Source organism: Pezoporus wallicus, unplaced genomic scaffold, assembly GCF_028554395.1.
Source record: "Pezoporus wallicus isolate ANWC-B61680 ecotype Strahan unplaced genomic scaffold, APGP_CSIRO_Pwel_v1 scaffold_6446, whole genome shotgun sequence".
In the NCBI taxonomy this organism is placed as follows: domain Eukaryota; kingdom Metazoa; phylum Chordata; class Aves; order Psittaciformes; family Psittacidae; genus Pezoporus; species Pezoporus wallicus.
Genome location: NW_026636264.1, coordinates 1,135,231 through 1,160,510, shown reverse-complemented (window position 1 = coordinate 1,160,510; position 25,280 = coordinate 1,135,231). Strand labels below are relative to the sequence as shown.

General features: G+C 45.3%; 1 protein-coding gene across 1 annotated transcript; it reads right to left on the bottom strand.

Annotated features, from left to right (window-relative positions):
- Positions 1–22,660: 22,660 nt before the first annotated feature.
- Positions 22,661–24,856, bottom strand: AMER2 (APC membrane recruitment protein 2). The gene is made up of 2 exons (XM_057399607.1): positions 23,836–24,856; positions 22,661–23,661 (listed from the first exon to the last, which is right to left on the bottom strand). The coding sequence occupies exons 1-2, from the start codon at positions 24,653–24,655 to the stop codon at positions 22,799–22,801; spliced, it is 1,683 nt and encodes a 560-aa protein (XP_057255590.1). The 5' UTR covers positions 24,656–24,856; the 3' UTR covers positions 22,661–22,798.
- Positions 24,857–25,280: the final 424 nt, after the last annotated feature.

Here is a 25,280-nt window from a genome sequence, read left to right as displayed (position 1 = left end):
AAAGCAAGAGAATATTATTGGATCAAGAAGGGAAAACCTTTTAGGCCTGCTCCATGCAGCATAAACAAGGGAAAAAAGCAAACATAATTCTCTTTTCCCCCTGACAGGACACCCTTAGATGGAGCTCAAGACATTTACTAGGCATGAAATATCGGGGGAAAGTGGGTCAGAGCCTGAAAAGAGAAGGAAAGGAAAAAGAAGGTAGTTTCCATTGTGGTCTGTATTTAGACTTCTGTTGTCTTCACTCTTATACATGACTGACACAGACAGTCCTGTGGCCTATTTGCAGCTATAGATGAAACGAGACGTGGACCTGTAACTGACGCACTGAGGTTGCTCCAAGTGAAGTTCAGGGGGATGTTGATCTTGCTGTCAAATGGCAAGTAAAGCTGAATATTAAATGAAAGGTTCATTTAAAAAAATCCCAAAGCAAACAATAAATGCTCTATATATCTGGGCTGAATGTGATCAGAGCATGACAGTTGAAAGGACCACTGCACAAAAGACATGCTGTAAAATGCTGCGTAGCAATTGACTAACAAAAGCTCGCATGCAGAAGGCACAAAAGAAGAGAATTTGGAGGAAATCATAGATTTCAGTGTGAAATCTCTGTTCATGCATTTTAACACTGAGAATTATATCCCAACACACCAAGTTAATGCACTCACCCTGTTGGAACTACTTCGATGGCTTCCTTCCATCTTCTGTGCCAGGACACAGGGCCAAATTCTGCCTACGGGTACAAGACTGGGTTACATCACTGAAGTACTGCCATGGTCTATGGTGCTCCTTTATGATGGAAATCAACAGATAATAGCGAGGCTACCCTTATTTCTCCACTGTTCTTTTTTTTTTTAGGCAAATTTACAGGCCCTGAACCCCCACAGGGCAAGCTGCTAACAGCAGGTTCACTGCAGTTCTTCAATGCTCCAAACCCAAATGACCCAGGGCCTGACAGGCAAAATTAAAAAAGAGAAAGAGAAGGTGGTCTGGGGAATAATTGGACAAAAATTACCTAAGTGGAGAGAAGAACTTGGCCCAGCATGGATATTAAGTAAAATCAATGCTCCTGCAAGCCAAGGAGGGGTAGTGCCTGAGGTACCACTAGAGTTATATTCTGTTGTGTCTGCAGTGCACTCGATTTCTAAGCATAAGCCACTGATTCAAGCAGACTCTTCTTGAACAGGTGCAGCACTTGGGCAGACTTACTAGCAGAGGAGAGATAGATAGTTGGATTTCCCCCCACCCAATGGCCTCCCCATCCTTCCACCTCCTGCACTGCCCCCTTGGCAATTCGGAAGGCTGCCTGCTGGCATGGTAAGGCAGCTTCCCTCCAGCAAAAGGGGGAGAAGCCCCCTGCATAGAAACCAGGCAGAGGTCATCATACTGAGGCCTATCACTTGCAAACCACCCCAGTGACGCTTCTCCCACCCATGAGGTGCTCTTGGCGGGGGGCTGGCATGGGATGGGAGCTGCTCCTAGGAAGGGGCTTAGTGTCCTCTGTGCTCCTGGGCTTCTTATTCTTCTGCATGGCTTGCAAAGCACAGACGTCCTTCAGGCCAGACATCATGAGACAACTGGAGACTGTCATGAGTCATTCCAGACTGTTCCTTGACAGCAGCTGGAAGATAATGGAAACCACATTAATTTAAAAAAAATATAAATACATAAATAAGTAAATAAATAAAAAAAAAGGAAGATTCCATTTGGGAGACTCAGCCTCTTCACAGGCCTGTGCTCAATACTGGGAGAACCCTGTAATTCCTGATCCTAAACACACAAGTCACTGTGTGGAACTGCTACCTACATACAAACTGCAGGAGTGGGAGTTTAGCCACCAAGCAGTTAGAAGAGCTCCAAACCAAGAAGGATTTCACTAGATGAGCCTTTTCCTTCCACATTCAGAAATATTTCCCCCTCCCTATTGCAAAATCTATTATTAATTTCCCACCACTCCTCTTTCTGTAGGTTCTGCTTGACAACCCTTTGACCTCCTTCTCCCTCCACCCTTTTGATGTCTCTGCCCCTACATACACCCCTTGGAGATGCAGAGGGAACAGAGCAGTTCCTAGGTGCAGGATTGGTGTGGGACCCTGACAGCAGCAGGATAAGGCAGCAGCATCACCAGGCCCCAGGCAAGTGTGGATCAGGATGCCGACCGGCTTAGCAAGGCAAGGAGACGGCAGCTTGCATGCACAAGTCCGTCTGCCCATGTCTGCCGTCCCTCCTGCCATGCCAGCTGCCGACGGTCAGTTCCCGGCGTTCAGCTCCTGGGCTCACCACTTGCAGGGAGGAAGGAAATGCTGCCAAAACCATTCCCTCTGCACCTCTTCTTGGGCTATGGATGCAGCCTGCACTCCACAAGGGCACTAACTAAATAAGCCTTTCAGTGCTTGAACATGCTGGGAGCATCAGCCTCAAGTCAAAATGGTTTTATATGAAAGGATAGTTTTTCTGCCTTTGAAACACAGAGGCTTATGTGCTCTTCTTCCTCAGCTCAGAGACAGGAACAGGAGCAGAGCTCAGCTTGCGAGCAGCCAGCGATTTACCAGCAGCACGACCGGGCAGCAGTGCATTTCACCCTCATGGCACCAGTGAGCAGCCAGGTGAACTCCACCAGCAGGAAGGAGGCAGCAAAAAGGTGATGTCAGAGCTGCAATGCCCCCCACCTCCCAAAGGCCCTGGCAAAGCCCCATTTCAACACAATTGAAATGCGTTATAGCTTAAAAAGAGATTGGAGCAGAACAAGTGTGACAAAGGTAGGATGTAGGATGCAGGACAAACTGGAGTCATGTAGGTGCAGGTCTAAGGGTTACCACTCTGAACTGTCCCACAAGGCATGGTTATGCCAGAGCTACAGTCACGTCCCACAGGTTGTCTGAGCTGGAAGGTCCTGTCCAACTCCTGTGCCCAGCAGGACTTCTCCATGGGCCACCTCAAGCCAGATTTCAAATGCCGGTAAAACATCTTTATCATACAACAGGGCCCTAATACCTGTTTTTTGTAGTCCTTACATCTAATGCAGTTGCTCTTCAATGACTTGTAAGTTGTAAGGAAAAAGGAAAAACAAGTTAGTTTCGTGAAAATGAGAAATTAAAGTCATGGCTGACAAACAAGTCTAGCTGAGGATCCCACAGTTGCCTGGATCTCTGGTGGGGCAGGGAGTGTCAAGCTTAATGGGGACATGCATTTTTGCATGATAATATCAACCTTTTTGAGCTAGGGTAAAGCAGATTTGTGCTTTTCCTAGATGATCATTTCAGGGTCTCCAATGTGTTTTGTGGAGGGTTTCTGGGGTGTTCAGGAGAACTGAGATCTGCTGTAGAAATAACTGTAATGTCTCAGGTGATGTTCATGATTAGTCTGGGGTTCGGACTGCAGCAGATGAGAAGGAATCAGACCAAGACCTACTACCTTGGATAGGTGCTGACAACTGCCTTGCAACATGCAGTCCACATGCTGGGAGCTGGTCAAACAGACAGTGCTACCTGTAAAACCAGCTCTGAAGGGAAAGCAGTTTTATACAGGAGCCCAAAAATAGTGTATTTGACAGAAGGGTATTGAAAACCATCCTCTGACCTGGCTGAGCAATAACTTCTCCCATGGTCTTAGGGCTGTCAAAGATAGATGACGATTTGTCCATGAAGAGGGGTCTCTGGAGAGGTATGGAAGTGTTTTACATCATCTACAGCTGGCCCTGATGTTAAGGAAAAGAGCTAGCAGAGAAAACTTCCCAGATCAGTGTGCTGTTTCCTCTTTGAGTGTCTTACAGAACAGTTACAGAGTTCCCTGGCACTAGGAAATGGCTCGCATCTCTCCAACTGCATCTAATTCAATCTCAAGATTAATTTTCAGCAGCAGCAGAAGTGTCCAGGTTTCCCCTCATTCATGGGGCTTAGAAGTGACTGTCATCAATGTATTGTGTTCATTTACCCAAAACACCTGTGAGGGGCAAGAGCGAAGGGAGACATCAGAGGAGATGTTGGTCAGCGTGGGGTGCCCAGCTGCTTCCTCATAGATGAGTTGGCCCATGATGATGGCATGAGCTGACAGGAGAGCACAGCGCTGGAGATCAATTGCGTCTAATGAGCAGCACTGCAGCCCTCATAAAAGGATGAACACAGGACTGCCTCAGAAACTACAGCCCATTAACCCTCTGTGTCCCTGCAATGGAAGCTTTTTTGGCACCACATCCCCATGCCTGAAAAGGGGAGAGGATTTCTGTGCCCACAGAAAAATGAGAGGCAAGACCACAGCTCAGCTCACTCAGGAGAAACAGCCACAGCATCATGCAAAGCACTGGACCCTTCATGAGCTCCCAAACCCAGCAGGAATTTGTATAAATCTCCTCCTTCAGGACAGCCTTCTTTAATAACCGTGGTGCAACCTCCCTGTTCCCTGAGCGCTTATCCTGCACTACTGCAGCAGCTCTGCCAGTGTAAATGAGTGATAACTCCACAGACCTTAAGAAGTACATGCTGTGTTTGCACCTCTGAGAAGATCCTGGGTATCTGCGACCTGGAAGAGCTGTATGAAGTGACTCTCTACCCCTTTTTTTCTCTTTCCTCTCTGTAGCTCTTTCTTTGTCAGTGCATCTTTCATAGAAAAAGAAATAAACAAACCCCAGAATCAGAGCATTCACGTGGTGGGGCAGGTATTTGTGGTAGCCATGAAAATAGCAGCAAACATTGGGTAGCTCAGTGTTTAGAACAGGTCGGTGGCTCTAGGTCACCCACCAGTTCTCTTTGAGGCAATTTCTGCAGGGTTCATCAAGTTTGCTATCAGGTCAATGCACAGAACACAAACTATTCCTGTGCCATTGTTCCATTGGAATATCCTCTAAGCCTCCAGTGAAAGTAGGGAGAGGAGACAGCATGGCTTCATACACAGAGGAGGAAACCTGCAGGCCTGAAGTGTCAGCTCCATTTGCAATATCCCCACCATGGGCACATGTGTTCAGTGTGGGCTTGGCTGCCTGAAAACCAGCACCTTCTGCTGTGCCAAGCAGAGATGTGGGGAGAGCCCTGCTGGGATGCAGGCTCCGGGACAGGGAGGACCAGTCCTCTTGGTGGCTGTCCACACCAGGACGAAACAGAGGGATTTAAATGGGCTGTAAACGTCCACAAAATCAATGTTTGTAGTTTCAGGGGACAGAGGAAAACCCAAGTGACCTGACCATTAGAATTAAACCCAGGAACTGGCTTAGCTGGAGGAAGAAAGAGGGGAAGAAAAGCCGCTGAGTTGTAACAGTTTGGTGGAAAATCACCACGGCTTTTCCAGGCTGTTTTCATGTCAGAACTGACCTACTTCTTTAAACGCTAAAGAGGTGGGGGCGTTACTGAGCTGCAGGGGAACCGAGCTATCCCAGGCTCAGCAGAACCATAATCTGTGGGAATTGTTCTTCTTTAAATCAACCCAGACTGCAGTTGGGAAGCTGTGGTTGATGAATCTTGCTTTGCCTTTAGGGGAATGGGAAGAGGATCTTTTCTGGAGAGCAGAGCACAAATGGGTGATGATAGGGAGCCCTGCGAAGGGAGTCTGTGTACTGTGTGAGCCACACAGAGAGCTGGTTCTGTGCAGATGTCAGTCACTTAGAGACTGGTGACAACAGAGCCCACTAATTAGGGCATTAACAATAGAAAAGAGATCAATCTGCTTTGTGACACGAAGAAACCTGAAGGTTTGTGCTGTGCTGTTTATTTGGATGCATTCACCTTTCTCTCTGATCAGACACAAGGCTAAAAATGCTTTTCTAGAAACCCTCAAGCTACAGCCTTTCCAAACAACTTTGCCCAATTCAACAGTTGCTCCATAAATCTTTCCTAAGGATTTTGATCTTGGATAAGAGACTTGGGATTGTTGTTAATACTTTTCTGAAAACAGGAGAGGATGCTTTATTCCACCTGGCTGTTTATGTACTTTGAGACCATGGTCCGTGGAATGACAGGAATGACAGTTCAGTTGTTCCTGAAGGGTTTCTACTAAACATATCCTAAATCATATAACCTAAAAAGTATTATATTTGGAACATTTATTGCTGAAACAAATTAAATTCCATTTAAATAATGAAGCATGTAGAAATATATATTTGCTTATTTTATAGATTTTTTTTACAAATATCATAATTATGTTCATGCATAGATGAGAACAATATTTTAATCAATTTCAATGAATTGGTGTTGAAGTAATTTTACTCCATTTATAGATATGCAATAATATATATTTAGAAAGTGATATTTTTATAAATTATTTTTTACTCAAAATTCTGTCTGAAACTTATCTTGTAAAATAGTTAAAGTCCTTCCTCTGGTGATAAAACCCATCTATCTTTTTGGTGTCTTTTTGTGTAAGAAAGAGCCACTCTCAAGTATCCGAAGCTCATCCTTATTTTAGAAGGTGGTTGTAAAAACAAAACAGACTATTGCATACCATAAGTTTCCTTAAATAATGTATCCTATAATACAATCTCCAAGAAAATAAAAACAAGAAAACCTTATGTGCAAGGGGAGCTGTGTAACTGAGATTTGCTTGGTTTGCTCTGGTTTTCCCCGCGTATTACTGATAAAGAATGTGGTTTTAAGAAACTACAGGCTAATGCGTGGACACGGGAAAATGTCCTCTTACAATAAATGAGAAGTCTCTCATTAGCAAACTGCTTGAGTGTTACTATAAGGCATTAGTGCAGCTGGCACAGTTCCTGAGAATAGAATTATTCATTGCCATGGTTACCCGTGCTAGAAATATTACCCTCTGCAATCACTGTAAACAAAGATCCTTTCACAACGGTGTAAAAATTAGAGCGCTTTAAGCAATTAAAGGAAATTATAAATTGTACGGAAGTTGAAGTTGTGCCTCGTAAGCACTGTGGCTGTTTGAACGCTGGAGGGGTCTGAAAACTCTCTGCAATGATCTGATCCCCTCCCACCCTAAGCGACTTGGAAGCTCTCATCCACCGCCGTGGGAGCAGGGTCAGAGCCAAATGAGAGCCAGAGCGCCTCAGCAGCATGCAAGCCCTTCCTTGGGTGGTACATCCTCAGTGGAAGTCTGCTGTTCCCACACAGGAGTGTCTGCTGATAGCCACAGTGGAGAAAGATAAGAGGTGGGAAGTTATCACACATTGCTGATGGAGCTCTCCTGATGAAGAGTATAGTGGAGCTAATTTGCATCAGATGTTAAAGTCATCAGAGACAATGGTCCCTGGAGCTAGCACAAGCTTGGACAGAAACAGCAGCCATAACTGGGCTCCCTTCCTGCACACATACCTGGACAGCTCGATCAGAAGATACTCCAACCAGTGACATTCGCAATGTGCAAATACGAGCCACTGCACACAGCATGAGGGCTTGTGTGTCCCTTCTCTCCCTGTTGGGACAGCACATGTGAGGCAAAGCATAGTGTGGTGCTGAGGAAGGACAGCCCCCAAACCCAGCACATTTTGCCAGCATGGTTCTGGCAGTGCTGTGATCTGTGACACTTCTAAAAAGCATCTCTCTTTTTCAGGGTAGAGAAGAGGAGACTTAAGGGGATCTCATCAATGTATATAAATACCTGAAGGGAGGACACAGCCAGGCTCTGTCAGTGACAGGACCAGAGGCAATGGGCACAAACTGAAACACAGGAGGTTCCCTCTGATCATCTGGAAATACATTCTTACTGTGAGGGTGACCAAGCACTGGAACAAGCTGCCCAGGGAGGTCTCTCTCCTTAAAAGCCATCTGGGCATGGTCATGGGCAACTGGCTCATGATGTCCCGGTTCAGCAGGGGAATTGGACCAGCCACCCTACAGAGATGCCTTCCTACCTCAACCCCTTTGTGATCCTGCAGCTATGTAAAGGACACCCCAAGGAGACCCAGGAGGAGAGGGCTCACCCTCAGGCAGGGGCTGCACTAAGGCAGATAGGGACCTTGCTGAAGTGCCCTCAGGACACTGCTCCAGGACCAAAACCAGTCACTGAAACAGAGCCCATAACAAAACCTTGTTAAATTAACTAACGTGTCTCCCATAGGATACAACATCTAATGAGCAGACTTTGGCACAGGGAGGTTTACTGGAGAGCCAAGGCAGCAACTTTCCCCTGCCAAGATGCTGCTAAAGGTGGCTGCTTGACGCCCCAACCATGGTACTACCCAGCTCTCCAGCACTGACCCCTGAAAAGCAGGTGAATAAAGCCAGCCAGGAGCTGTTAAAAATTACCAGAGCACAAAGCACCGTGTGATGTGGAAACAAATACTTTCCGAATTAGGTTTCCCATTCCTCTATTCCATAATGCCATGCTCCTGTTGCCTGCCAGGCAGGAAGGGAAGGTGTAAGCCAGGGAAGCATAGCCCAGCTGTCTCTGCCCAGAGCAGGAGGAAAGCTGTGTCAGGTCAGCATCATTCCCAGTCCTGGCTGCTGACTGGAGGCCTGGAGATCCCTTTTATCTCCAGAACAATGTCGCTGAACAAATTCAAATTTTTCCTTTCAAAATATGAGTCTTGCATGAGCAATGAGGCTGTTTCAAACAAACTCATGGCAATATAAAATACCTCATCAGGATGTTCTCCTTCTCTTACCTTTATTTCTTTTTGAAACTACCCAATTAAAAATCGATTACCTAGCACCTAAAATTTCCTTGACATTTCTGTTACATCTGATAAGGTGTGTTTTTTTCTTTCTCCCTTTGAGTGAAGCATAATGAACGTTATAATAGCACAGGATATTCCTGAAGCAAAGAACCTCAGAACATTTACTGCAGGAATCATTTCCTAGGTAGTAACAAGCCGTACAAACAATTTGCATCAAAACAGAGACATATCACTACCTGAAGTTACAAAGGTTCCTCTTCTGCCAAACAGCCACTGCATAATTATCCACAATAGCATCTTCATGTGTCTTTGTAAAATACCTCCTCTGCTGGCAGCTGTGGAGAGCAATAGACTGCTTAATCATGTGGGTCACCAGTTCAACCAATATATCAGTTCCTACGTTGCTCTTCTCCAGAGTCATGGCACCACATTGCTCTGCAAGGCTCAATACCTTGCTCATCAAATCCCAAGGACAGCTATCTTCTGGCTGCATAGTGGGAGCAATGGATAACTGCTGCTGCCATCCCTAGTAGAAAGGGGGAAGTGAGGGAGGAAGCAGAACATGCCTTTATGACTGGTTTTACTTCCTATTCTGGTGTTTCTTCAGTTTCATGAAGAACACCTTCAGGTGTTTCATGAAAGTGAAGAGTCTGTGGCCATCAGCAGGTCAAAGCTATGCAGGACACTGCAGAAAGGCCATCTGTGGCAAGGCCGCTTGCAAGCATCTGTAGCCAGGGCTAAGCTGTACCAAGAGGCTCAAGACCTTTTAGCCCCACATTTTCCTCCTGCCATTGGTGGGGAAGGATTCCCATCACAGGGCTTCAGCTGAGGAAGGACTATAACACCCTTCTACCACTGCTCCATGATGCCACCAATTCCCCGTGGCACCCTTCCTTTCCAGCTCTTTAAACCCTCATTTGCAGAGGTCCAGGCACGCCAGAGCCATGGCCAGCAGGAGAAAAAGGCAGCTCCACCGCCCCTCTTCAGCCATAACCTCACCCTGGGTATTTACCACTGCCATCCTATGCAAAAAATACCAGAAATAGGGGTTTTCTCCCCTCTTCTCATTCAAGCTATGGCCACATCTGCACCTGGGGAATCTGGGCAGGATGATGGGAATGAGAGGGTGCTGCCATTGCACCATGCCCCTACCCACTTCTCAAACCACAGGCAGTGAGGTAAAATTTGAAGGATTTAGCCATGGGAAACCTTTCCTGTAGAAGGACCACAATCCCCATTTAGCGGTGGGAAAAGCAAAGAAGTGGAATTTTGCGTTGAAGGTCGCAGAGGACACCTGTGAAACGGTATCACAGCCTGACTCCAATTCCCTGCCCTGTTCTGCAGCCATGTTAAACAGCCCTGTCACAGTGCCAGGGAGCCTCAAGAAGCCCTGCAGAAAAGCCCTAGGGAAGAAAGAGTAAGTGCAGTGATGCAGAACAAGGAAACAAGCAGCCTGCCAACCTCAACAAAGTGGTCCTTACCTCTGCTTTGCAGCTCGGACAGGGGCTGTCACTGGCACAACAGAGCCTTAGTGATCCTCACTGCATGGGGGGCATTTCTGAAGCAGGGAGGGAGCATTTCTGCAACAGCTACAGGAGCTGCAGGTTGGTAACCTCCCAAAGAAGCATTACATCCTGTGCTCCTCCACATCATCCAAGTGGAGAAAACCAGATGTGACAAGGTAACACTGAAATGGAATCCCAAGGGGGGGAAAGAAATCAGGGAGCTTGTTAAGAAGCCTGCTCCCATCTGGAAGGCAGGAAGAGGCATGCATCTGTGAGAAAGTGGCATCTCTGGGGGAAGCCTGGGTGCTTGCAGCTGGCACAGCAAGAGGAAAGGTTGGGGAGTAGCTGATGGGCCTGCCCTTCCCTCCAAATTGCATCAGAGGGTGATGGGAGAGTTGGTTTTCATTTGCACGAGACTTCAGGTTACCCATAAAATCTGAAATAATCACCTCATGCTGATTGTTGTCCTTGGCAGGAAAAGTAACTTTGTGGCCCAGAGGGTTTAATTGAAGATACAAGGGGGGATATGGGAGCACATTGGGCTCTTGATTTGCTAATAGGAGTCTTTTGTTCTGTTTATTGGTTCAGAGCCATCCCCTAGGTCTTAACCCTTTACTGCTTAGTTGCCATGAAAACATGTGGTCTTCCTTGACTATGCATTTTATTTTTCAGGGTAAGAACCGTTCTTTTTGAGCTTTCACTAAGCTCCCATCATTGGTGCTAAATCTGGGGCATGGAGAGGGAAGAGGAAACCTATGCCATGGTAACAGATGCCTTTGAATTAGTTACTGGTTTTTTTAGTAACTGATATTTTCTGTAATTCAGCCCAGTGAACACCAGCTTCACAGTGGCCTTCTCTTATGGAAACGAAGTACAAAAGGCTTTTGCTTTTGGTTAGTCATGTAAATCCTCCGATGAAGCCTATTCTAACAGAAGGGTAGTAAAAGGCTGTGCTATAAATAGTGCTGTGTGTTTGCCTGCACTCAGGCAGAAATGTAAGGTTTCATCTCTTGGATTGCGGGTCTCGGTCGTTTCCGAGCCAGGGGCTGACATTTGCCTTTATGCTTGTGCTCTGATGTCTGTTTTGTTTTCCGATACAGTCATTTATTTTAAGTTGGTCTGAATACATGTTACATCTTGAGACAGAATTAAGATCCTGCATAGACAAGTTAACTGTCTAATCTGGTCCAACTCTTTTTTCCTAAAACTTGCAGATTTATGGGCATTTCTATCAGACCCTAGGGAAATAAATATAAAAATACAGGCAAATTCAACATCACCTCACCCCTGAGAAAGCAGAAATAGGCAGCTCTGCAAAGGACGCAAGCACCATTTCTGTATATGAGCATTTCTTACTGATTTCAATGAAGCTGTTCAGACACAGCAGCTGTGTAATCAGATCCTAAATCTGGCATGATAATGACTGGATATGGTCTAATTGGAAGGATCAAAAAGCTCAATTTGTTAACACAGGGAAAAAAAGACATCTATAAGCAAAAGAGTAGCAGGACTGATTTCTTCACTGTAAGAGCTGCATTCTTGTTTGATTTGTTACCTGTCAGTAAACAAAATCTATTTGTGCAGAATGTGAAGGGTAGAAATGCCAAGACAGATAATCATAATAAATAAGAAATACTCAGAACAATCACTTGATTTTTTTTTACCACAATTTTTCTGATCCTCTACATCATTTTAGTAGAACAGATAGTTTTTTCATGTCCACTTTCGAATGTAGCCAGTACCTTCAAAGCTATAATCAACAGCAGGTTTTTCACTATTCATAAGTATTAAGACAAATTTATCTTTATTTATTCAAGCCTATTCTGTTGCAAAAATAGGTTGCCTTCATCTTTACAGGTGAACAAATGGAGGTGGGTGGGGGGAAACAGAGCCTGTCCATGACTCCCACTGTGACACACGGGAGTGTAGACTCAGCCATGAGAACACTTCTGAGCCTGTCTGGTGCAGGTGTTTAAGCGATAGTGAAATTCTGTCAGAAAATCTCAGACCACAGTTCTGAGCAACACCACAGCTCAGGGCAGCTGACTTTGGATCAGACTTTAAAATGTGGTACCTGCAGCCTCAGACCTCCCTAGTCTGGGCCAGTGCTTAATCGGCAGGCATAAGCCCTCCCTCCTCTCTGGTGGCAGCCATTGGCTCCAGGTCTTCCCACCTGGGATTCATGTGGCTGCATAAAGCCACTCTGTGAAGGGTCTTTACATAAGCATGCAGTATCAGCATGGGTCATTTATTAGTCTTTGGAGCAGCTGCGGAGAGTTGTACTGCAACAGAATCCTTGCATTTGTCTTGTTCTATTTAGAATACTAGCTGTGGGACTCCATCTAAATCTTTTTAAATATATTCATTTTTCTTAAGCTGGAAAGAATACACATATTGGTTGAGGACAAGTCTCCTTCATTAGTCGGAACAGGAGACCTCCTGTTCCCAAGAGGGAATATCTAAGCTAAGGATCTTTGCAGAGCAAAAGGGGTGATGTGTTATTAGAGATGAAGCAGGTTCTTCATCCTCAGCTGCCATAGTAGCATCCATGGCTGCTGAAATAACCCTTTGCAGAACCTTTGTGCCTGCTTCCCATCCCCTCCTCAGGGCACTGTGGAATGGCTTTAATTGGAAGCAGATGTGCAATGTGGTAGGTAGGAGCAGGCATCTGCTCAGTGTGAGCTCCTAGTAAATAGCTCCTGTACGACCACTATGAAAGGGTAAAATACTGTGATTCAAGGGAAAGGGTTTAAAATGAAAGTAGCACTCACAGTCAGTTGACTGGTCCCTTAGTCTTGCCAATATTCCTTACCTATTATTAGGAGTCAAGAATATTCTCTTCCCTTTCTTGCTTGATAGGTTTGCAAATTGGATGGAACATGCATCTTCAACGAATGGGTCACAGGGAAATTTCCAGGTCATCACTCCCATTGCAAACACTTTTCCAGTAAGGTGGCCATAGAGATGTACTGTCTGGAATGACCAATTTCGGGTTTAATTGGAAAGGGACTTCTAGCCCAACAATAGAAACTCAGCCTCTTCATCTTGATTTCAAAAAGAATGTTTGGGCCAAGTTTCCTGGTTTCAGGAGACACTTAAATTTTTCCTGTCACAGTGGATCTGCCAGACTTAGAATCATAGAATAGTTAGGGTTGGAAAGGACCTTAAGATCATCTAGTTCCAGCCCCCCTGCCGTGGGCAGGGACACCTTACGCTAAACCATATCACCCAAGGCCTCGTCCAACCTGGCCCTGAACACTGCCAGGGATGGAGCATTCACAACATCCCTGGGCAACCCATTCCAGTGCCTCACCACCCTTACAGTAAAGAATTTCCTCCTTATATCCAATCTAAAACTTCCCCTGTTTAAGTTTTAACCCGTTAGCCATTGTCCTGTCACTACAGTCCCTAATGAAGAGTCCCTCTCCAGCTCCCTATAAGGCCCCCTTCAGATACTGGAAGGCTGCTATGAGGTCTCCACGCAGCCTTCTCTTCTCCAGGCTGAACAGCCCCAACTTTCTCAGACTTCTGTAGTCTGGTTTTGAGGAAAGTGTTAACAGCTGCACCACACAGACCTACAGTTATCAAGATTCATGGGGTTGCTGTCCTTTTGCCCTGCACTTCATTGCAAACCCTCTGCCCCCAAAAATCCCAGTAGCTATACTTGAACACAAGCAAGGTAATCACTAGGCAATCTTCTGCAGCAGGGAATAATTTAAACCACAACTCTTCTGTTTCCAGATACATAGAATAAAAGACATGAACGCGCAATACAGAACATAGGGTGAGAAGGCCTGAATGTAAAATTGCTTTTGCATTAAATCACTGGAAAAACTTTTCTTCAGTCTCATTCCACCTAGAGGAGTTACACTTTTCTGAACATAGGAACACTTTATAATCTGTCACCATGTCCTGCTCCTTACTTTCATAATGAGCTTTTCAGACCTTCTGCTTTGCTGTTCCTTAAACACTTCTGAGCAGATTTTACTCCAGTTCTTATTCTGGCTGGTTGAGTACCTTCCATGGAAAAGTAGTAACACAAAAGCAAGAAGAACAAAACTCTCACATTTATAAAAGCCCTCCTCTAATTAATGAATTTAGTCTGGTTACTCTATGATGTTATTAGTCAGACTGCTGAAGGCATTTCTACATAAAAATGAAAGTGCACACATGCCCAAGTATTCTTTTTTTATGCTATTTTGGAGACATAATTCCTTAATGTCTTGCTTTCAAAAGCCTGGTATTTTCCAGTGCACTGACTAGATTGGCTCTATCTCTACCTCTAATCTTGAACAACAAAAAGTAACCTTCACGTTCATCAGTGAAAAGTGACAACTGATTTTATTAACCTTATTCATTATAACACATAATATGACAGTGGGAATATTTTTCACTGTAAGATTTCTGAATGGAAGAAAAGTGCAGTTAGTCTGAGTTCCTTACATTCATTAGAAGCAAGACTATTGAAACCATCAACATTTACAATGACACATAAGCAAACACCAGAATCAGTGCCAATAAATACACAGAGTACCAAAATAAATATTTACAGAATTAAAAATATAATAAACACTGATTAGTATATCCTTGTGAACTGCCAGGGAAGAAAGACATCTATTGCTATCAGTTAGGTTGTAAGTACATGAAGGATACAGTGACTCGAGGAGACATACTCATCAAAGTTTGTAGAGGTGGAAAGGAGCAGAGTGTGTCTAACAGTCTGTTACAGAAACACCCCCCAGAGCGCTGTGAGCTTTCACTAAAAGAAAGTTGGTACACACAGACTCACCAGATTATTATTAACAAACTGTTCAGGTAAGAAGAGCAGGGAGCTCTGGCTTTACTCGCTCATTATCCTGAATAGGTCATATGCTACCTTACTGGAGGTTGCTGACACAAAAAAATACAAGGGGAAAATTGTAATTAACAGTGATTTGTTATCTGTAACACCTTTCATAGAAACAGGTTAAGTGACTTCTAACAGGACCCACCTGCCCCTTCCAGCACACACGAAAACCCAAGAGCATTGTTCTGTTGGATGCAGCGCGGAGCAATCCCTGCTGTTTTCCTCAAGCACACCATGATATTTAAGCAGACCTGAGCTGCAATAAAAGACTGAAGCCATGCTGCATTTCCTGGACTTACTGAATCTGTATTTTCCACCAACCACATCCATTCGTCCTCCCCCATTTCACAAGGCCACAAGCCTCAACACTAGAGCTTTTCTGAGACAGTCTCGGCTGACAAACACAGCAAGGAAAATTCAGATTGGGCGAAATTATGGGATCTTCACTTAATCTTAATAACAATCAACACCATTAATAGATCCACTGATTTCCAAGGGAATACCTGTGGACTGAAATATTACCCAGCTGTTGCAATCTGTCCCATGGCAGAGGTTTTACTCCAATTTTACACAAAGGCAACGGCTTTAGTCATGCTTCCTCTTCTGAAAAGCCCGAGAACATTGCTTTTATCAAGCCACTTGCTGCAGAAATTTAATTGCACTCAACCTAGGACTTGGTGGTGCTACTGCGCAGTGCACCTTACAGTCCATCTCCATTTGTCCTTGGGCTGCAAGGGTGCAGCCAGTGCCCACCACCCTGCCAAGGGCTTGGGTCTTCACATCCCTTTGGCAAAATGAGGATGGAAGAGCACTGAGAGGCCATGGGTGAGTGCTGGACTACAAAGGATTCGTGGAAGCCTCTGTGCTACCTCTGCCTTCAGAAACGAAGGCACTGGGCACTGCTCAGGTGTTGATGAGAGCAGTCACACTGTAGTCTGCAGCAGAAGCACTGGCTTCATCACACCCAGACTCAGAGAGTCTGGCTCCTATCTTATTGTAACACAGCAATATGAGCAGCAATGCAAGAAAAAAAGGAGCTAGATTTTATAGGCATATGTTTAACTCTCTTTCTCGACAGGACCAGTGGTCCAGCACTTGCTTTCATCCTATCTCCCAGACAGCCTATCAATCCTCCCACCCCAACACAGCACCAGCACCCTGGCTTCCCCTGCTGCTGTCCCACCTGGCAAACATCAGATTCCCCTGGTGACACTGCCTTACTCCCCCAGTCCATGGTGTGCAAGTGAGTCGGGGCATACCTTCCCCTTTGCTGCCATCAGCCAGGAAACATCACCAGATGTGTAGATTTTACATTTTAAGGTCAGGCTGAATTCAAAGTAGATGCAGCAAATTTTCTTTTATGAGCACATTACGTTCAAAGCTTCCAATTCATCTGCAGAAAAAGCCCATGGAAACAACCTGATACTGAAATAGCAACTGTTTTGGTGGAATATCACCCAAAATAATAAAATTCTGTTTAAAATTTTACCATTCAGTCCCTACATACTGTTCTCCCTAAAATCAGATTTAAAATGTTGCTGTGTAATAAATTAAAGGAGGCATCATTAGTTACCATATCAAAAGACACGAACAACAACATAATAAGCAGGGGAGTTAGCGCTCCGGAAAGGATCTGATCCTGGTTTTGCCATCACAAGTTAAGTTAAGGAAGGCAGTGATTGTGTTAGCTTTAATTTCAACATGCTGAGTACTCGAGTTATGTACAGGAGTGGCTGCTTGTTAGAGGGAAAAACAATGGAAAGACATATTTTGCACTCAGATCAGTGAAAATGCTACTACAGTAATATAAAAGACTGCACAATCACCTGAATTATGTTCATCTTTAAAAAAAGGGAAGACTTAAGAAATACTTCCTGTTTCCTTAAGGTGAAGAGATTAAGGACCCTCGCCAGTTCTTACTGGAGTCAATGGAAGCCTTGCCACAGCAGAACAGGACCTTGGAAAGAGATGGTCATGTTGGCAAATGGTGGTTTTCTAGCTTTGCAGCCATAGAGCATTGCTTGGATGTGATGTTAAAGTAGGCAAAGCAATCTTCTTTTAGCCATTGCTACAAGAAGCCTTTCAGCCTGGCAGTTTAAACCGCTTGCCCTGTGAAGTACATAGCCAACTTTGGTTCTAGTTATTTAAATACATAGAGAAAGGAAAAAGAAAAGCAGTTCTTAGAAATAATCTGGGCACAGTCTCCATAACAAACAGCATCTGAGCATTCCTAAACCAGTGACATCCTTCCTGCTAGATCGCTAAACTGTCCATGACAGAAAAGTGGAGAGATATAATCCACTCCATGCAAAACATCACTCAACATCCTCACCTGCGTGTATGAGATGACAGAGGAAAGATCTCCATTTTAAATATCTTTGCTGCTTGTTTTGAAGGCAAATTAATGTTTTCAAGACCAAGAAGCAAGAGCAAAGACTTCCTGAAGAATGCACTGGTAGCAGCTCCTTTATTTCAGTGCTGGAAGGCTAGATCAAGAATCTCAGTTTCCCAAGCAACTGCAGTATGGCTGACAGAGAATGAGAGACATAGAGGAAAAAATAAAGGGGGGTCCCAAGCAACAGTACTCACTGTTTTGGATGGAGAAGGCCTCTAAGCAAGAAGAACTTTAACAACTTGCTTTTGCAGGAATAAAGGCCCCCAGGACATGGCTTGAGTGTTTATAGCTCTTATTCCTTTGCACGACAAGTTCTTCCATTTCTCTCTATGTGAAATGGACCTAGGAAACACCAAATCAATGCTGACCATTCTTATCCAAGTTGCTCAAAAGGAAGACAAGATGTGAGCTCATGATGAGCTAAACAATTCCTGTGAGCCAAATTAAAACTAAACTGTCCCCTGAACACAAACAGCAAGGCAGATTCAGATGCCTCCCACTCACAGTGAACAGCACCGCAACTCATAACAAGGAAATCCAGCCCCTCAACGGAAGAGAGGGATGGTCAGTGGGAACCAGTCCCAGGCCGCTGAAAACAACTCACAGTGTATTCTCAGCATTGGATCTCAGAAGGGTCAGTTGTGCAATTCTGCTCAGACACGTGGGGTTATATCATCGTGACGAAAACATCAACAAAGCAAAGGCAAAAAACAACTAAAAAGGGAAAAGACAAAACAAAAAAAAAACCAACCCAGCAGAAGCTGTCACGTGTAAACTCTGCCAAGACTCATCTCTGCAGCATGTCTAAGTCAGTGTCAATTTGTTTTTCCAAGACAGAAGCCTCAGCCTTTCATATCAATAACTATGAAAATACATTTTCAGGCCACCTTGCTTAGAGTCCCCCATTGTGGCTGTTAGATAACCATCTGCCTTGCAAGTAGCTATTGTTACTGTGAACTGTCTCTTTCGTTCCATTATCTTGCTGAAAAGCCTTTTCTGAAAGTAGTCCATTAGAGCAGGGGAAAAAAAAAACAACTCGGAGTATGGTCATGTAGCAGAATCAATGGTTCCCTTTGATCTGCAGGCTCAGTACTACAAATTTGAGAAACAACAAGGTTTTGCTTTGCTAAGCAAAGCCTGTTAATTTGGCTCATCTGCACTTATAGCATCTTACTGAAAACGCCATCTGTATCAGACATTTTGAAGACTTTGGTGCAATATTCGCTTAGCTTAGATAAATAATTCAGTTAGAGTCATTAAAAAATAATCATTGAATTAATTTTCATAGTGTACATCTATGCATGTAAATTTTAAAATTCAATCCTCTACTACCCTGAATGATGGTGAGGATATTCACAGTGGATGAAGGGAATGCTGGTGATTGGTGGAATAAGACTGAACATAGGGTGTTCTTATCCTAGTCATGGAATTTCTTCTGAAAGCTACTATGTGTGTTTGAGTCCTATTACTGGCAAGAGCAAAATGCACATGCACCACAGGGAAAATAAGACCCTTTATGTCTGTTGCAGGCCACACATACAATACAGGAAACTTAATTCCTATCATGACAAAAGAAGCCCACAAAAACATCACTTCATGCAACCGAAAGGAAATCTTTTGTGCTGATATATAGGACAGGAATGTATACCACTGAAATCATTGTAGATCGGTATAAAACACTACTCAATGGATAGAAAAAAATCCTAAGAACATACAAAATTTACCAGTAGCAACCTGAAAGTGCAAAGAGTACACATAACTGAATGCCAAGTCCTGACCTATAAAATCCTTTATCAATGACATACAAGCTGATAATTACAAAGCATCGAGACCACAAAATAACAAATAAAACAAAGAAAAGTATTCTTTAAGAGAATCAAAACAACAACAGCATTGGGAATGTTATCTTTGGGACTCAGAACACCATTTCAACCTCGATACCTACCAAAGCCAAGGAAAATATATGCTTGAACAGGATAACATAAATAGGAATGCAAACAACCACAGAATGCCTCAGGACTATCACCTCTTTATGTTTCAGCCTTTAAATCCAGCAAGCCATTAACTGTTTGTTCTTAGGCATCTCACAGTATTTTGCAGGGATCTTTCAGGAATTAAATATAGCTCTAAAGGAAGCCTTTGAACCTCCTCCCAGTGATTGTTTTAGGCATTGTGTGGAGCTATACAAATATATTTGTATGAAAATTGTAAGCCCTAGTAAATATTAAATTTTCTATCTCCTTTGAAATAAAAAACATAGATAGCTTAAAGACAAAAGTGAGTTTTATACATACAAAGTTAATTTGAGCATTAAATTGTATTTTTACTCTCACATAACCATTACCCTGAATCAACGTCAGTATGTTGCAATGATTCATAACACTGACGCCCTACTACAAGCTACTTTCCCATTTTCCTTTTAAGGATATGATTGTCCTCAAAATACGTACATAACAAGCAGCCAAATGAACCGCCAAGAGATCTGCAAAGTGTACTTAACACTGGGTATGCCATAGAAAGCTTGGGAGCGGGGCTGGGGAGCACCTGGCTTGGGCAAGAATCACAGCCAAGCATCACAGTCACCCTCCTCTCCTGCACTCCTAGCCAGGCCAGGACTCCCCACTCCACCCTGCACCACACCAAGGAGGAAGCTGCCCACCAACATGCAGAGGACAGAAGGAAAATGGGGCAGAAAACAAAAGGAGAGAGAAAAATGTGGGGGAAGCCAAAGCATTTTAATGATGATTCATGTTAGTCATTACATGAGAGGGAGCTAGTCCAGTGTCACTCTACTGGTTCCTCAATACGGACATGCTGCAATGCAAACAAAATGCTGATGATGAATAATTTGCCAAACACAGGTCCTGTAGAGATGGTAGCTGGTATCTTCTAGTGGTTTTAAAGATGCGCCACTCCTACTACCTGTACTCAGTGCTTCCAGTTTCTATGGTACCACCCGAAGCTCAGCACATCCTCCCTCCCTCTCAACTTCCAGTACCCTGCAAAATCTCTCTGCACAACACAACAAAATGGGGAATTGTGATTTTTCTGCAGAGTTGTCATGCAAGGAAAGATGTGTCCCTTACAGTCAAATGAAAACAAACAGAAAATGGAATGTTAGGTTTAGGGCTGAGGACCAGGATGTTCTGTACTTTAATCCTTTTGAGGGTATTTCAGCTTTAACTTTCTAAAATGCACAAGCAGAGTCAGGCCAAATGCAAATCCCTTTCTCAGGCAAAGGAAATCACCGCCAGCATGTCTGGAGGCAGATCCATAGCACATGCACTCCGCCTGTGTGCAGGAGCATGCACGAGTGGCTGCGTTCATGAGTGTGACATGCGCAGGTGTGTGTGTGTGTGTCTTCACCCCACTGCACGTAACCCAGGAGGAGGTGCATCCTGACTACACATGCATATGTACAACACGCCTGTGTGAGTAGGCATACAGAAAACTACACACATACACATTAGAAAGAAAACATATAAAATAACCCTCTTTGAAGTGTATTAAGGTTCTTACTCAAACCAGGAAAACAAGGACTGATCAGGAAAACACTTTATCCCAATTCACTGGGGCATTGCAGCTCGGTATTAAATCCTGCAATCATTTCAGAACTTGATGCCAATTTTACCCTAGTGACTAGAAGGTCATTTCCCCAGTGAACCACACATATACATATATACAATTCTTATTATGGTATTTAATAGCTTTTTATGGTTTATCTTCAACCTTAATATCCTTCAAATTTATATTCTGTATATTTATTTTCCTTCTTTTTCTTTCTGTTTAAGAGACAATAAAATGAACTGCTATGTAAGATCAGACCCATTAGCTTCAATTATGTGAATTTAGGATTCTCTGCATAATATAGACATGTATATTTTAAAAATGTATATTATTTTTCAGATACACTGGACCATATATTTTATATTAACTGTGGTCTGACGATTAAATACTTATATCAAAATATTTTGTAAATACATAATATTTACCTTTAGACTTCAGTGATTTTGGAGTTTTTTCAGTGTATCATAAAAATATGTCCTCAGGCACGTTAAAACCTTAATAAATTTCTTTGACATGTTGTCAATGCCCATGTACAGTAGCCACTACTCAAAAATGTCCTGGCCATTAATACATTTCTCATAAGATCCAAGCTCATCAGACCATTTTATGTGTCACTAGCTTACCGTATTTCTTTTTCTCTCTTAAAGTAAAATTATTCTGACATTATTAAGAATGAAAATAAAAAACAATGAGAACCCAAACTTTCTTTAAATAGTCAAAAACTAATTTTATATATTTTAAAAAATTATAATTAAAACCCATGTTTTTCTCCTGGGTTCCTTCTCTGTAAGGTTTAAGCCCAGAGCAACTTTGTCCAAACCCCTGAAAATAGAGGTTTGCAGTGGCAGTGTTGTCAGAACCTCAGCTCTGACTCACAGAATGTGCCACTGGAATAAAATCAGCACTTCAGATTTACTTATCTGGGGATGTATGAGCCCATACAAAACAGAGTTTTGCTCTAATTTAAGGTACTTACACAAAGTTCTATTATTTTAGAACTGTAAAATTATCTAACTATAAAAACTAGCTCTTGCTTAAACTCTAGATAATACAGACAGGTGATTTTTTTTTAATATAAAAATCTGTAGCATTGAGTAAATCTGCTACAATATGTATATATTTACACACGGCGAGCAAGTTACGGTATAAATGTGAACAGTGTGTATATATTGGCATTTAGTAAAATGTTTCCCTGAACCTGATTGTATGTGTTATTGGACAAGTATCGATGTAAACATCTGAACCTATGTCAGGTGTCTCTGTTACCCATTTACATTAGACCAGATCAAAACCAACCAGACAGACAGACGAACAAAAATGTGTTTCCTGTTAGACAAGTCCACTTAACTCCTTTAGTTATCTACTGCACACATGTCAATCAAGTCTGCTGCTGAGCACTGTTCTCCTTCCTACAGCAGGTAAAATACCTGTTAGGGTGGCTGGTTTTTTGCTTGGCATTTTTTCCAACATCTTGTAGAGCAATAATAATTCTGGGAGCCAGGCACCCACCTTCAACTCCTCCCCCAGAAACGATTAAAAGATAAGTGTATTGGAGAACCTCTCATGTCACTCCTTTTGGAACCGTACCCTTGAAGAACTCATGGCACTGCTTTGCATGAGGAAGGATTAGGCTCATAATCCAAGTCCTGCTTCCAAAAAGGTATGTAAAAATGAACCTCCCCAGTGTTTAGTGCTGCAGAAAAAAGATATAAATGTAAAAAAAAGTGCTCAAAAAGAAGTTGACTTTTTATATTCAGCCATACAGTCTCATAAGAAGGAGGCCAGTAGGGTACAGTGAAGTAAGCCTTTTAGGTGCCTTTCTTCAAGGTGATGCAAAACTAATTCATTATCTGTGGTCTCCTACACAGACTTTCACACGCCCACCTTGCTGTCCATCTTTGTTTCCACCTCTTATTCAACTACTTTTTGGCACTGTCGTGGTATGCGGCAGCTTTCACTGTTGTCCCTGCTAAGCCCCTGTTACTGACCCGCCGTACCAGTACTTTAGAGACAGGGATTTTTGTTCTGTGCATCTCACTTTTGGCCAGGTGATGGTGTGCGACGTGATGGCTGTTACTGGTATCTGCTCCATGGCTGGCAGAATGTGAAGAAAGGTGTTTAATGCTGATGGGTATCTTGGAGTCCTTCACTGTGCTTGAGGGTGTTTTCAGTGTGGTTGTTATTGGAGACACAGGCTTGGAGCGTGGCACACAGGTGACCTCTTCCACTGTAGGTGCTGCTGGTGGGTTCTCATCCGGCTCAGCATAGAGGTCATAGAGAGCATCCCCACTGTAGCTGTCCCTGGGGATAGTCTCCTTCTGGATGCTTGTGGAACTGTCTTCCTCAGGACCAGGGGTGGTGGAATCCCAGTAGCCCTCATCGCTATTTGGGATACCTTCGTGCTGCTCCTTCTCCCTGCCCTTCTGCTCCTCTTTATGGTTGAGGTGAATAGGGATCTGGTGGAGGCCACCACGTTTCCCCACTGCCCTGCTCTGGGCCCCCTCAGCACCTCGGCTCTCCTTCAACACCTCGGGTTTCTTTGTCCCTCCTCCACCTCCTGTTGGGGTCTCCTCTGTCTGTGACAGCATGTCCCAGAACTCCTGCAGGCAGGTGTCATCCACCTGGTCTGGGCTGGCCATCTCCTCCCCTCCTCCCTGGTAGGTCACCATGGTCGGGTGCTTCTTGGAGGCACCCAGCTTGCCAGCCCCGAGGGTGCTCTTCTCGCAGACGACACTCCCGCTGCCCACATCCTCCTCATGGTCCGCAATAATATCTCCGCAGCCTGTAAGAGAGTCAAAGCTTTTCAGTGAAGTCACGTCAGCAAACATCAAACAAATACGATCAATCGATTGCTCTGAGGGTGGATCAACAGAGGAAGGGTCAGGGGCGGCTGCCGTCTCTTGACCGCTATCACAGTGAGGTGCAACAGGGGGGATAGTCGTTATTGGAATGTCACCTGTTATGGCCGCATCCTTCGCAGTTCCAACCTCTCCGGCGCCCGGGTCCGGTCGCTCGTGGCAGAGCTCCTCGGGTCGCCTTCCAGCAGCGGCCGGGTCCTCCCGGCCCGTGGGGCTGCTGTCCCGCGGCTCCCCACCGCCCGCCCCGGCCTCCTCCTGGGCCGCGGTGAGTGCCTCCCCGCTGCGCTTCTCCCGCGGCGCGTCCAGCCCCGCGTCTCCTGCGCTGCCCGGAGTTTCAGACAAAGGTTTTGGCGTCTCTTCTTTGATGCACTCCAGACTGGCAGTCAGAGACCCCGGCATAATAAGGCCGGACTGGATCTCCGAGGTTTCTCCCCTCTCATCCTTGCCATTTTTGTCCTTTCTGTGCCATCGCATGCTGCTGAAGATGCCTTTCAGCCCCTTCTTTTGTCTGCCGCCTGCCCGCTGCTCTGCGCTCTCCGCCTTGCCGTTCTCCGGCCTGCCGTTCTTCCGCAGCAGGGAGAAGAAGCTGTGCGACTTGGCCACCGAGCTGCCGGCGGACACGCCGAGGCTGCCGCTCGGCCGGCTCTGCGGCTCCCGGCTTTGCGGGTCGCCGCCGCCCGGTTCCTCCTTTTTGCTGCTCTCCAGCACGGCGTCGGCCAAGCCGTCGTGCGTCCGGCTCCGCACCATGCCCGCTTTGCCGGCGCCCTTCCCCTCCCCGCCTTTGCTCCTCACCCCGAAGATGCTCGGCATGGTGCCCCCGGACTTCCTTCTCTTGAACAGTTTGAAGGCGGTTTTGTTAATCCTCCCCGACGGCTGCTCGGCGGCCGGAGGTTCGGCACAGTCGCACTGCGAGTCCATGTCTACCGCGGCCGCGGCCTCCCCTGCGCCGCCGCTCCGGTGCCCGGTGCGATCCCTCACTGACAGCCGCCCCGCCGCCGCCGCCCGCCCGTCTCCATGGCAACCCGGAGGAGGGGTGGATGTGGATAAGCCGCTCTCTCTCCGCCGCGGGCCTGCGCCAGGCCGCCGGCGCCCACCCCGGACCAACCTGCTCCGCCGCCGCCCTCCCGCAGGCCTTACATAACCGAGCCCCGCCGCCGCTCTTCCCGCCCCAAGCGGGCACGGCCTGCGCCAGGCGCTGGAGGACGCCCCGCTGCAGCCCGGCCGCCGCTGCCGCCCCTCTCAGGTGCGCGGGGAGGGCTCTGCGTAGGGCACCGTGCGGCGCGAAGTGAAGTGAAGCGCCAGTGCCGCCCAGAGAAAGCGGGAGGCGGTGGAGGACGGGGAGCACACGGTGTGCAGGTGGCAATGCACCACATGGCAGGGGCACCCACACCGAAGCCGGGAGGTGCACGCCCCCAGGGGCAGAGGCAAAGGATGACAACTTCGCCCTCCCCACACCTTGCTCCTCTCTATCCCACCTCACCGGGACGGCGCCAGGGAGCCGCGTAAGCCAACGGCATCCTGGCTTGTGGCAGCAGGACCAGGG

Bases quoted from the DNA above. Each gene is read 5' to 3' on its own strand.
- AMER2 (XM_057399607.1), bottom strand. From the start codon at position 24,655: ATGGACTCGCAGTGCGACTGTGCCGAACCTCCGGCCGCCGAGCAGCCG. The intron at 23,662-23,835 runs GTGACATTCCAA...ACTCTCTTACAG, and splicing joins GAAGGATGCGGCCATAACAG to GCTGCGGAGATATTATTGCG.